Source organism: Sinocyclocheilus anshuiensis, unplaced genomic scaffold, assembly GCF_001515605.1.
Source record: "Sinocyclocheilus anshuiensis isolate Anshui unplaced genomic scaffold, SAMN03320099.WGS_v1.1 scaffold2012, whole genome shotgun sequence".
In the NCBI taxonomy this organism is placed as follows: Eukaryota; Metazoa; Chordata; class Actinopteri; order Cypriniformes; family Cyprinidae; genus Sinocyclocheilus; species Sinocyclocheilus anshuiensis.
In genome coordinates this window covers 370292-384767 of record NW_015555967.1, presented here as the reverse complement: position 1 = coordinate 384767, position 14476 = coordinate 370292, and the positions used below count along the sequence as shown (strand labels likewise).

The following is a 14476-nucleotide window of genomic DNA, read 5'->3' as shown; positions in this document are numbered from 1 at the left end:
GTACTTACACTCATAAAAATCACCGTGCTTCACGATGCCATAGAAGAACCTTTTTGTCTAAATGGTTCCAAAAAGAACATTTAACATCTGAAGAACCTTTCTGTTTAAAAAAAAAAAGGTTCTTTGTGGCAAAAGAAGGTTGTCCAGATTATAAAAAGGTAAGAAGGGGATGGTTCTTTAAAGAACCTTTGACTGAATGGTTCTTTGTGGAACCAAACATGGTTCTTCTATGGCATCGCTGTGAAGAACCTTTTAAAGCACCTTTATGAGTGTAGTATAGGCCTAGTTGTTGTATAGATGATATAGCCTATAGCCTAGATTATGTATAGATGATTGAATGTTGTTTGCTTTGGTGTTGCCACCCGAAAAAATAATTTTCTAGTTCCGCCCCTGAAATGTACTCAGCCACTTCTGAGGTCAGGAGCTTTTGTTGTGGCTTGCAGGATTAGTTATTTAAAGCCTCAGTCTGTGGAAATTCCCCATGGCGTTCCGCGCAAGCTCAATCAAAGCTTTAATAGCCTACGCAACCGAGGTAACGGAACAGAGGGCAGACAGAGTCAGTACAGCATCAGTATCCGCCGGGAATGCGACCTGATCACTGCCATAACACGATCTCTATAGGGACCAGCACGGGCGCAATCTCATGGAGCCAGAGTTTCAAACGCAGCAGATCCAACAGATCACTGGATAAGACACGCGGCGCCACTTCGTTTCTCTACAGGTTTGACAGAAGTTGGCGAATAAAATGTTTAAAATGGGCGTGTGTGTCGTAGGCAAAGATTATGTGTTATAGTTTGGGCAAAACAACTTTTTAATATATATGCATCATGCATAAATGTTTAGTGAGCTTGACATAATAGCTATTTTCACTCTTTTATGACCACTATAATATTGCTACTCTAACGTGCACATTTGTATTATATTTCCTGCTACCTGAACTATAAGTTATATTGCAGATCTACTCTGAATTGTAAGAGTTTATTATTTAGAATTACATTTTTGTTACTTGCTGGCTCTAAACAATGTTTGTCACAGATTGCTGGGCTCATGTTTGTCTGGATTTGCACTCATTTGATCTGTGATGTGTCCGTGTGCAGCGCGCGCCAAATCGCTCTATTCTGATTTTCTTAAACGAAGGATTAACCTCCCTTCGGTAGAGTTTTATGTAAGATACTTTTCATAGAACGACAAAGCTTCTTTCTCGCATCTATTGCTCAATCAAGGGATCAGTGAGCACTGGAGTGAAGGGGGTCTTGGCAAGTTTGTTGATGTAAATGATCCCAAAATATTATCATCTTCTTGCGAAGGATTTGTAGTATTTGTATTTTGGTTAATAAAGCCCACCCATCAATAATTTGAGAAAAATAGCAAGTTTGATATTACAACACAAAGTAACTAAATTCAAAGAAAAAATATGTTTTTATATTGCCACTGTACTAAAGCATGTTATTTAGAAAAGTCTAAACTATAGCAAATTTAAATAAATAAATGGATAAATAAATAAAACATATCTATCTATCTATCTATTTATTAATTCATTTAAATTAATTTATTACAATTTTCCACAGCCTGCATTTCTGTAAATCCCTGGCTATAATAATAATAATTATAGTTATTATATATAATATATATATTTACAATATTTATTTATTCACAATTTTACCTCTGCAGTTAGCCAGATCAAACGTTTCGATGTTGTGCAAACAAACATTTAAAGAATGTGCCATTTCAAAATATTACTTACTCTAAATTTTGAACAATTTTCCAATAGTATTCTTTATTTGTTTGCTTACAGCGGTGTCTGCTAAATAAATAAATAAATGTAAATATAAATAGCATATTGTAAACTTCTCAATAGTATAAAGAATATTGATTTGTTCATGCATTCATTTTAATTTCTCTGGTTGCTAAATTTGGCAAAACCAGAAATACATTTGCAGCACACTTTATTTTTATTTATACGTTATTTCTTTGTAAATACAATACATTTGTCACATATAGAACATTTTAATGATTTATACATGACAAAATAAATCACTGTCCCATTCTGCTAAATACACGGGTGGTGCTGCTCATTATTTACTTAACAGAAGTGTTCTGTTGTTATATAGCGGTAAGATTTATATACACTGACTTTGTGACAGATTATGGAGTCAGAGCTGGATGTTCTCAGTCGGTTGTCCAAAGTAGGGCAGGGAACACAGCTATGCGTCCAGCTCAAGTGATACAGCAGCGTTACAAGCCTCAGACACGACAGGATTAATCCTCTCAGGATGAATGAACTTTGTTTCTTTGAGCCATTATTAGCAATCTCCCGCCTTCACCTCTCAGCTAACGTTCTGGTTGGAGAAGTGAGATAAGCTTGAAAACAAACACACACACACACACACACACACACACACACACACACAAAATGGCACTGAAAGTCCACGTTCATCAGTCAGTAGATCTTACACTTTATGTTCTCTCTCCAGTCCTCTAGATTGGGTAAACCATGGGTAAGAAAGTCTTGCAGTGTTTTCCTTGGTACAAACGCTGTAAAGACCTGGGTAAAAGCAGGCTGTGCCCTCCTCTGCCTGGTAAGTCTCCTTGTTTACCCAATTTTGTCCTGATATGTTGATAATTAAGTTATAAATCAAATTGTTTTTCAGTACCCGACATTAATTTCCTCTCTCTCTCTTTGCATTCACAGTGCCATCTGTTGAGGTGCAACCTGGCTTCTCTCCGACAGTCTCCTGGGGTTACGACGGAGAGGAAAGCGCCACACGTCCCGTCTATTTTTCCCATAAAGCACGAGTAGTTTATCGCCACCAGATGGAAGGAAATATTATTGATGCCACCTGCTGACCTCTGGGCTTCTTTCCCAGAATCTCTTGCCTTGTACCTGGCTGTAGACGTCCAGTGTAGAGGAGCGTTGTAGGAGCCTGTTCCATCATGTGTAATTAAACTAAATATTTTGTATTTAGTAAAGATGTCACAGTGTTTCCTCTGGTTCTTCCACCCTCTTGCCAGACCATTCACCTGTCTTGTTCTTACTGTGTTGAAATATAATATAATGTTTCAAGGGAAACAGAGTGTGCAGGCCACATGTAATGGAAAAACAGGAACTGAGCTGGATTTTTAAAATACAAAATGTAATGTATATGTGTTTTGTCGCGCAAATCTGATCCTGGATGTATGATTGCTTGTTGTTTTTCAGATGACAAACCACAGTTGGTTTTTCAGAGGTTTATGAATGCATTTCAGGCAAAAGAAAACATTTTGTACGAATCACTGGAATTATAATATAAAATGTATGTACATTTAGTAATTATCGTGATATATTTTGAGTATAAAAAAGCAGTTTGAGTATTGAATAAAATTGTTTAAATATATAAACATGTTTATTTTTAATCTTTGTCTCATTTAAATTTGATTAAATGTGTGTAATTGTCATACAAAACAATTCCCTATTTGTACAAAAAGGCTTTATTTTCTTTGTGCAAAATATAAATTCTTATTTATTTTGGCTTGGGAGTAAAATATGAACTGGACATGTTATTGACAGACTTCCCCACTATTTAATTTTCAGTTTGAGGGTGTTTTGCTACATAAATAGATATGCAAAGGACTAAATCAGCCATATAATTCAACTTTAAGACTAATTAGGGCAAAATAAAAGGCAGCTATGGTGTACCCATCTATAATATGTTATGTAAAATAGCAAGTTTGATAATATACGAAAATCTTACCAAACAAAATAATCTGTTTTTATATTGAACTAATGAAATTATTAAATTATATTATCTGGAACATGTTTACTTTGTATAACATTTTTTTTTTCTACCCACTATAAGAGTAATGTTAGATGTATACGGATATTAAGTTTAAAATATGACCCAGACGTGATCTTTACAGTTTAATTTTGGAGTTTGAGGATGTTGAATCAATCATAAAATACTGACAGGTGAATATTTCAACTTTTAACTTAAGACTGCATTATTTGTTTAACCTGTCTGGTCAAATAAAAGCCCTCAGACAACAACAACAAATCATAGGCTAATTAATAAAAAATGAATAAATACATAATAATAATATAATTTGAAGTTTATTTTTTAATCTATTGTTTGTTTGTAATATTGCACCCTATTGTTCATGAGAATGCAATATGAAGTTAACACTATTCCCTGCTGGTCTCATCCTCTATAATGTAATTTGAAATGTATGGACTCTTAACTACAGATGCTGTGGATGTTTTGCCACTTTACCACTCTAAAATGTTCTAACTTGGCTGGCTGAGTAGAATTACTGTCATCCGACATGGTGCAATTTAATTTCACTGTGTAAACACAAACCCATTACCCAGTCTTCAGATAAGAGATGGCAGAGTGGCCCATTGTCATCAGGGAGGACACAGAGAGGACAGACAGGATACAGATTCCCTGGTTACCAGACACAGGACAAGAATTAGCTTCATTGTGCCTTTGCAAGTCATTATCCGCTTTAAGTAGGCCTAAGTGACATTGATGGATGTCTCTAAAGCATCTAATGTTGTGATGATATAGGCCTGTAAGAGCTTATGTTTCTTATGATTGGATATTTACATGATGCGTTTATAAAGCCGACATGTTACGGAGGTATTTTTTTTTAGAGAACTGCAGTAATGAATAGTTTTTTTTTGAGCCGAGTCTCTGTAAAAATGTCAGCCACTAGATGACACTAAACCCATGATTTTAGTTTCAAAGAGTCACGGGCCCATATGCAAAAACATCAATCATCTTTTCCTCTGTTCTAGTTAAAGCACGAAATAAAAATGAATGAATATAAGAAGACATGTTGAAAAAATTCAGTGTAATCGATCAATCAGTGTTTCGAAAATCGTCAATAAAACCGCTTGTGAATAGTCATAACTTTAATCTCGTCATTTTGACTTTATTCTAAAAATATTCTGGCACTAAAACGCTGCCATATTTACTAAATTACTTAATGCAAACACACTCTTGGCACAGCGGCCCAAAACATAAAAAGACAGAAAGAAAAAAAAAAAACACTCGCTCATTTTAGTTGTAATTATTTTAATTTAATTTCATTCTCCAGGCCTTTTTTTCAGCAAATTCATTCACAATGTCCTTGGTGTTTAATTTAAGGCTTTGTGTATTCTCAATGGAAAGAATGTCTACTTTCGATAGTCTTTCGATAAAAGATAATTAAAATGAAAGAAAGAGAATTAAAACAGTGCAGGTGTCGCTGAAGCTAGATGTAATACAGTTGAGCTAGCTACCAACTTCAGTTGTTGTTTTTTTATTAATTATTACTTATTATTTTATTTGGACGTGGCCATGTAGTATTTATTAATATTTTGAATTGGCTTTGATTTTTACATTTTCAGTTTTCATTATAATTTTTACCTTTTTTTTTTTGTTTGTTTTGTTAAGTTTTGGTCATTTTAGTACATAAATCTATTTATTTCAGTTAGTTTTATTTCATTTTTATTTTAATATTAACATTAAAGTTAGTATTATACAGTAATAATATATATTATTCAATTTATTTTTTATAAATGTAATACTTATTTAATATTTTAAATATTTATATAATTCATTTATTTAATTTCAGCTTTATTTCAATTGCAGAAAATGATTTAGAAGAATGATTTATAAATAAATAGTTTTAGTTAACAGTCACATCAATGAAGCAATGGCAGTAAGCTATTCTGTACATAGAAAGAGAGATAGGAGGAGGAAAAGAAAGAAAGAAGTGTTATTGTTGCCACATTATCAGTTTAGTATGCACTCATGGTTCAAGTCAGTGTCGATAGTGTATTCTGGACCAAAACCAGCTTTCAGTGAAAGGAAAAGGCCCATCCCAATAAAACAACACAGACTAAAGTTCAATGCAATAATGTGTTATATAAATCCTGTATTAGAAGACATCATCATAAATTACAAATATATTTTGTGACATCGCTGTGTATATGTTAACTTGTATGAAAAATATCTTCACTTTACAACTACAAAATTCAGTTCTGAGTTGACAAGTTTGAAACACACTATAGCTAATCAAAGCACCGGAAATTGTGTGTGTAACTTCCTGAGCATTATATTACAATGCCAAAAAAATACCTCTTAATATCCAGACTAGTTTTGGGCTGTTGACTAATCACTGTCCATTGCTTTCATCTGGTGTCTTTGCTCTGAAGGTTGATCGTGCTAACATGGATCTGAGTGATCAGATCAGCATGCCTGGTTGTTGATATTGGTCAGTATCTTGTGGTGTGGGGCTTTGTACAGGGCAGTGAAACTACCAGGAGTGAGAACACCACGGCCTTCCTCATCCACATGACCCATCAGGATATAGTTTTGACCTAATGAAGAGATAATAAAACAGTAATTGGCTGATATGTGAGAAATTAATGCGGAATAATGAACAAGGAATCTGACACAGGTTTGTATTTATGTGCATATGTAGCCATATACCTCTGCGCAGCAATGGACATTTCTTGCAGGGCATCAAAAGTTTGACAGACATGGCTTCTCCAGCTTGGGTGATGGTAAGACGACCAGCCTTGTAGGCCTTAATTAAGGACACTGTGGCCTGCATACTTCCACTAGGTCCATGAGTCAATGCTGTCAGCTTACTGGTGATAACTGAGAATAAGAGAGAGAGAGAGAGACATTGAAACAAACTGAAATAAAGAATCACTCTTATAGTTCACCGCTTTAAAATGAAATTATATTGTTTTTCTGTATTATATTATATTGCATTATGATATAATAAATGATTTAGATCAAAATAAATTGAAAGAAAATGAGTAAATAATGGCAGAATTTTAATTTTTTGCTAAACTGTCCTTTCAGACATACACCATTCAGAAATCTGGAGTCAGGAAGATTTTTTTTTATTATTATTCAGAAAAGATGCATTAGATCAAATGTGACCGCAAAGACATCAATTATTACACTACAACAGATTTGTATTTCAAATCAATTCTGATCTTCTAAACTTTCTACTCATGAAAGAATCCTGAAAAATAAATCAAGGTTTCTACAAAAAATATTAAGCGGTACAAACAAACAAATAATAATATTATTTCAACAATAATATTAATAAATGTTTTATGAGCAACTGAAATGTTTTAAAAGTTGTTAATAGTTATTAGTTAATAAAACAAGAAAATACTATTTCAATCTTTCTACCCAGAAATGTATTATTTAATTATATGTGTACTTGTTGTTTCTTTGTAATTAACTATAAAATTTACTTGCAGTGCTTCTACACCACATTGTCAGTGTAGGTAATGACTTACCAAATTCACTAGCACAGAAACTAGTCTTGATGGTTCCGTCTCTTTTACATGCCTTTGCACACAGTGGGTTCGTGTCTGTGGCTGAAAAAGACATTCAACAATATCTAACAAGTTATCATCAACCATAACCAGCATCATTTGTTACTCTTATCTCTTCCTCACCTGGTCTGGATTCATCTGGCTCTGGTTTACTGACTGGACGTCTCACAGGTTTAAAGGGTCTAACGGGTTTGGGTCGTGGCATTGGCTGTTCTGTAGTAGTGGTCGTAATTGTAGTTGTAGTTGTTGCTTCTGTTGTGAAGACCACAGGTTTCACCGGTTTGCCCGGGGTGAGACCGGGTTTTGACGCAACATCGCCGCCTGTAGTCGAAGTACGGAGGTCACGTGGGATGCTAGTGTATGACGCCATGAATCCGTCTGAAGTCACGCTAAGGTCAGATACAAACTGCACCAATAGCACATTGCTATTGATAATCATGTTCCTGCAGATGAGACACAAAAACAGAGGTGAATGCAACTAGAAAAAAATTTTGGTTTAGTTTAAAACATATGATATAAATAATAAAATGGCAGTCAAAGACATGATTGTTACTACTGACTGAGGCGCAGTGTCTCCGCAGTATTTTCCGATGCGTCTCGAATCGTCTTTCTCTCCTCCGTTAAAGAACGCTACATAGTCGAAGCGGCAGTATGTGTCAGACTCCAAATCAAACTTGTCAAACTTCACCTCAATCACCTAAAACACAAAACTCCGAAATCTCAAATTTAATCAGTTTTTTTCTTCCTAAAAAAAGGGGGGAGGGGAGGGGGAGGGGTATTGGCACAGAGTTCAACATCACAACATAAATATTCGTATTCTGGGAAACAGTTATATAAAATAATATAATATATTGGAAAATACCCCAGATTCAAGCAAAGAAAAGCCATGTTTCCTGAAAGGTTTTGTTTCTTTAATGACTGGTTAAATGACAGAAACATTTACAAAATCAATAAGAAAGTGCTTTCAAAATTCCATAAAGAACAAATCTGACCGGTTTTAAAAGTTGGGAGGCTTTTAAAATGACCGTAATAATATAATTTAGCTAAACATAGCCTACATCATATTGCTATATATAGGACAGATGTTCAATTTTAGCTGCATAATATAAACACTGGATTTTTGTGTATTACTGCATTTTAATAGCAAAATATTCATTAGTGCATTTAATATAAGTTATATAAATCAGATTTTTTTTTTATAATTGTGTGTATATATACAAGCTTGATGTTGTCACCCAAATTAAGATGGCAATTTGTTCAAAAACCTTTGTTTTTGTGCCAGAAAAATGCACAAGTGATATAAATTACATCATCATATAGTTATATTAAATAGATATTGTCACTTTTAAGTAGCTTTAAGTTAGTGTTGCTAACTTGTGTTGATAACAGTTGTTATCTAACATAATATAATATATTGGAAACTATCCCAGATTCAAGCAAAGAAAAGCCATGTTTCCCGACAGGCTTGTTTCTTATCATTTAATGAACAGGCTGCAAAAAATGTCTGGCGTGCCGCCACCTATTCAGTGTTGAAATATTAACTGAAAACGATCAGAACTGTAGGGTTATGTTTTTTCCTGACCATTTCTGGCTCCACTGTTATAAGCCAGGAACAGCTGATGCCCACTGGATAATTTTTCTCCGGCCAATTGGGAGTTTTGATTGTGCCCTGAGACTTTGTGAGCTTCCCGCCACAAAACTGGTGCTCTGAAAGAAAGAAAAATAATTTCAGAGAAAAGAAAGACAATCAAGGCTACAAATATTCACTTTCTAATATGCATAATAAGCTCAAGAAAAGTCAAAACAAGAAGTTTCCAGAATCAAGTATTTTCTCTGTCCACACTGAAAATGAAAATGCTGACAGAACCAGAGTCAATCACAACACGTTTGATGTTTAGTAGTTGATATGTTTGATTTCACCATCCACATGTGGCTTTCCTCCATTGAAGTAGGCCAGGAACCCTCTTCCTCCTGTTCCTGAATCTGATACCATCTCTACCATCATGGTGTTGGATGTGGAAATGAGAGCTCCAGGCCGGAACGTTCCACAGAAACGCCCGAGCTTCTGTACCATGTTAGAGTGTCCGTTATACACATCCACATAGTCGTAGCGGCAGAGAGGATCCGCCTCCAGGTCAAAAATCCTGAAGGACAGCATGACCACATTGCCCTCTGGAACCTAGTAGAAAGAGACAGAGATACTTAAAGGCTTTTATTCCGGGATACGACATCCCGAATGTGTGGAGTGTGAACTCAAAGTGAACTCACTGTGATGTACCAGGTACATTTGCTGTTGGGTTTGTAGAACGATGGGAATCCTTCACTGCCCACAAAGCCTGAGTCTCCAACCAGATCACCGCCACAGTTAAACACAGGCCTGGGAGAGTGAGGAAGAGAGGAAGAGAGAAAGAGAAGGATTTCTGGTGACTATGAGGAAATACTGAATGTGTTTATATTGCACAATAAACACAGCTTTTGAGAGGTGAGTCAAAAGTTTGACCAAGACATAGTTTGCAGGAGACATAATTTCACAAAGTACAAACAGATGCACAGAACTCCAAAACTGAATTATGGGAGGCATCCGGGCTGAGAATACTGTATTTTCCAACCAAAAACTATTAAAGACTGTTTTACGATGTTGTAATTATTCACTGCATAAATAAAATGTCAATGTTTACAGCTTTCATTTTTATGTCATGTGAAGCATTTCAGTCAGACAAAATTAAACTAGATAAATTACAGAAACATTTACAAAATCAATAAGAAAGTGCTTTCAAAATTCTATAAAGAACAAATCTGACCGGATTTAAAAGTTGGGAGGCTTTTAAAATGACCGTAATAATATAATTTAGCAAAACATAGCCTACATATTGCTATACTTAGGACAGACATTCAATTTCAACTCAACACTGCATAATTAAACACTGGATTTTTGTGTATTACTGCATTTTAATAGCAAAATATTCATTAGTACATTTTATATTACTAAGTTATATAAATTATATTTTTTATAATTTAGTGTAAATATACAAGTTTAATGTTGTCACCCAAATTAAGATGTTTATTCGTTCAAAAACTTGTTTTTGTGACAGAAAAATGCAAAAGTGATGTAAATGATGTGAAGTGATGTACATCATCATATAGTTATATTAAAAAGATATTGTCTCATTTAAGTAGCTTTAAGTTAGTGTTGCAAAAGAGCAGTTGGACTGTGGTTTTGTTGTACTTTAAATTATGAGTCTGGCAGTCTTTCAAAGCTGTTTCACAGAGGCAGACACTTTTATTCAGTGTTTATAACTTCACATGCAGTGTTTCTGAGAGCACTGAGAGCTCAAAATCCCTTTTGAATGTCCTGAAATGTTTTATTTTGATAATAATTATTTTGAAGTCTCGTATAGAATTAAACGGAGCTCTGTTGTGATGTAATGGTGCAGGGCCAGAAAACTCCAAAAACCTGGTCATTATGCAGTCACTCCCACAGACCTCGTCTGAGACAGATTCTCTTCACTCAGCAATATAGGGATGTTTACTGCATGGTATAATTTCGGTGACCTTTTCAAATATTTACTGTGTTAATAAAAATGAGGAAGTAAATAATACTGATTTGCCATACATAGCAAATTAGAGCTACTTACAAATGTCACAACCAATTAGAAAGAAATTATGCATGAACATATTTCAGTTTTATAAATAAATCAACACATTTAAAGAGACAGTACACCCAAAAGCTTAAACTAAGGTTTTTTTTTTTTTTTTTGCCTACTTTGGGTACTTTCATTGTATGCAAAAGAGCAGCACAAACATTCTACAAAATTTCTCCAACAAAGACAGTCATATGAACAGATATGTCATTTTTGACAACTATTTCTGCAACAACAACAGCCTAAATAGCATAAAAAGTTTTCCAGAATTTCTGCCCAAAAGGATGTTGGCCAGATCGCTCAGTCTAGTCATTATTTAACAAATGATCCATCTGTTTTCTTCAGTAAAAGCAATGACACTCCTTGCAAAGGAAAGCTGGACCTGATGCAGGGTAAAGCGATCTGATTCACCCTGAAAATACACTAACCCAAGTACTGCATCCCTTCATCAGTCTATAATCAATATTCATGAGAATACATACAGTACACACTCTCCATGTGTTTGAGTCAAAAATGACACTTACTACCATAAATAAAAACTTAAAAAGATGTGCAAGCTAGCAAGTTTAAACAGCTGCTGCAGTAAAAACTCATGAGGGTTTGTAAAAAAAGGTTATTTAAAGAGCTGTTTTGACTTGCATGCTTAGCTCATCCTCATCCACAGCTCTACCGCACACCTGGTATAGTTGGTGGTTTGACACAAGACCCCTCCAAAACTCAGAGACAGAAGAAACCCCAAACTCCACACAGCAGTCAGACGCTCCATGCTCCTCAGCATTGAGATCCACATACAGATGCAGCCACAGGACACATGACACGGAGAGGAGGCGGAGGTTTTGAGGGCGGGATGCTGAGGAAAGAGTAGAGGGAGTGGGAAAGTGACGCTATGGGGGGGGGCCTAGCAAGGAGAGGCTTTAATTGGAGCCAGATGTTCACCTTGGATTGAATAACAGCCTCATTGACTTTGGCCAAGGGAAAAATTCTGCATCAACAAAAGCAGGAAAGGAAAAGAAACAAATGCAACGCAAACTCTGTGTGCGGGAGCCACTGAAAATGAATGCCATTCTACTTGATTAAACTAGGTTGTCAGGTTTTAGGTGTGATCTGCAGGCTGCTCCATCTGCTATCAGGAAGCGCTGTATATTTTATTATCTCAACTAGTAAAATGCTAATAGCAGCTAGAGAGTCACAGTTGAAATGTTACTTGTCAGCTGTAAGTGTTATTATTGGGAGCATCTGATATTCTCATTCTAGAGAACATATGAAATGACACAAATATAGAATGGAAGTCTGTTTCCGCCTCAAATTATTAAAAAAAGAATCTATGTATCTCACAATTGCAACTTACTCATAATCGTGACTTAATTTATTTTTATTTACTCTAAGGCAGCAACTAGCTTATAGGAAATAAAAATGAATTATGCACAAGACCAGCAATGTGCATTAAGAAAATAAAAAGGGGAGTTTTTTGAACTTATTAGAACTTAAAGAATGTATTATTCATATACAATTATAATATTTATTACTACTTGACGCTTTTATTTTTATATTTTCAGTTTATGTTTTAGTAATTTTTTAACATTTTTACTATCTATCGGTCTATAGATAGATAGATAGATTTTGATAGATAGATAGACACAATTTTATTATTAAGTAAATTAATTTTAAGTGAATTAAGTTTTTCATCTAATATGAAATAAAATAAAACAATATACATAAATATTTATTTTAATGAATTAAACCCATTTTTAATCGTTTTCATTTTATTTAACAATAACAACACTGATTTCATGTTTTTTGAGTCATGAAAGATGAGTTGAATAATTTTCTGTTGTAAATCAATAGATGCTGTCCATAGAGCTTGACTTGTATTGAACCCAGAACATTCCTTTAAGATTAAAAGGCACTTCTGGTTGTAATTGGGATAAGCAACCTCAGTCTTGTGAACACATTCATGCTCTATCTGTATCTGGTCAGAGTAAAGGGAATGAGTCATGTTGTTTGAAGAATTGACCCTTTATGGTGTTCTGTTGTAGCTCTGGCCTTTCGATCGACATTCACATAAAACCCAGATCACAGCAGATCAGCAGTTCTCAAAGGATGAGGACATCTAGTCACCACATTTTAATGAATGAATGAAGGAAAATATCTACAGTAAACCTAAGCATTGTTAGCAAAGTACAAAGCCAAAATTACACAGTAATGAAAACACATTTAAACTGTATCATGTGAATCCATTGTAGATGCTACTAACTGTGTGTTGTGCTTGTGCTCTCTGGGATGTGATTGGAGTTGTGATGACAGGCAACAGCACAAGAATGTGGTGACGTGGGACTTTGCTGGGGGGTGGAAGGAGCGTGAAGCCTGGCTGACGGGTGAAGGGGGAGGGAGGAGAGGAGTGGTGTTGAGTCAACAATGGCTTGACGACCTGGAGGAAGGTCAAAGGTTTGAGTATTACTACAAAAACAATCCATTAAACTGTATTCTTGGCAAAGGGATAGGACTGAATTAGAGACCCAATGAGAAATGGCCCAAGTCTCAGTTGATTTCTCATTGGGTCTCTAATTCTGTCCTATGGTGGGGGATGTGTCATTTATACATGGAGGTCTTGAAGTGGAAAAAACATACTGGAATTTACAGAGATGCAAGTCTTTTGGGGGAGGTTTCGCAATTCAGATATTTCATCATTACATTTAGCAGTAGAACATGAGTTTATGAAGATGAAAAGTATTAAGTATGGAAAATGTAGGAGTAGTGAATTATTATGCACGGACATGTTAAACAAGGCTACAACAAGACTTTTTAAAGAATTAAAAGTCTGTCATTATTTATCCATCCTTAATGTCATTCCAAACCTGTATGCCTTCTGTGAAATACAAAAGGAGATATTTTGAAGAATGTTCATGCTACTCTTTTTCATATAATAAAAACCTGTACCATTACAGTTTTTCACTGTATAGAGTAAGGACATTTACTCTTAATCAAACAGGTTTTATCATCAAAATTCTGAAAAATGTTTGTTTTACACTGTACAATTGCTTTGTCTGAAGAACATGTAGAATTTTAGTAATTATTCACTGAAAATTTTACCAAAGCTTTTAAAATTCATTAGCTCTTCAGAAATGTCAAACTTATGTCTTAAACTAACTGTTCAGATACCAGATTCAGGTACCATTGGTGTTTAGTGTTATTGGTGTCAAATATGGCACAATGTATTGATTTTTAAGGTGCTTTTTGGAGCTTGACAGCTCCTGGTCACCTTTCACTGTCACTGTAGGGAAAAGAGCAGCATGAACATTCTTCAAAATATCTCCTTTTATGCTCAGTGGAAGAAAGAAAACGGGTCTGGAATGACACGAGGGTGAGATTTCTTTAAAGGAAAAACTCTCACAAAGAGTTTAAAAGTCTGTTGATATGAATGAAAAGTGAACTGCCATGCAGAACTGACATTACTCATTACACAAACAGCTTGTTGGGATGAAACATGCCACTACAGTCATCTCCTCTCTCA

At 35.0% G+C, this 14476-nt stretch overlaps 1 protein-coding gene across 1 annotated transcript; it reads right to left on the bottom strand.

Moving 5' to 3' along the window:
* Positions 1–5657: 5657 nt before the first annotated feature.
* Positions 5658–11900, bottom strand: pcolcea (procollagen C-endopeptidase enhancer a). Its single transcript, XM_016470560.1, has 9 exons — positions 11643–11900; positions 9593–9701; positions 9245–9503; positions 8907–9031; positions 7885–8021; positions 7448–7767; positions 7286–7366; positions 6456–6626; positions 5658–6343 (listed from the first exon to the last, which is right to left on the bottom strand). Exons 1-9 carry the CDS (start codon positions 11753–11755, stop codon positions 6213–6215), a joined length of 1446 nt encoding a protein of 481 aa, XP_016326046.1. The 5' UTR covers positions 11756–11900; the 3' UTR covers positions 5658–6212.
* Positions 11901–14476: the final 2576 nt, after the last annotated feature.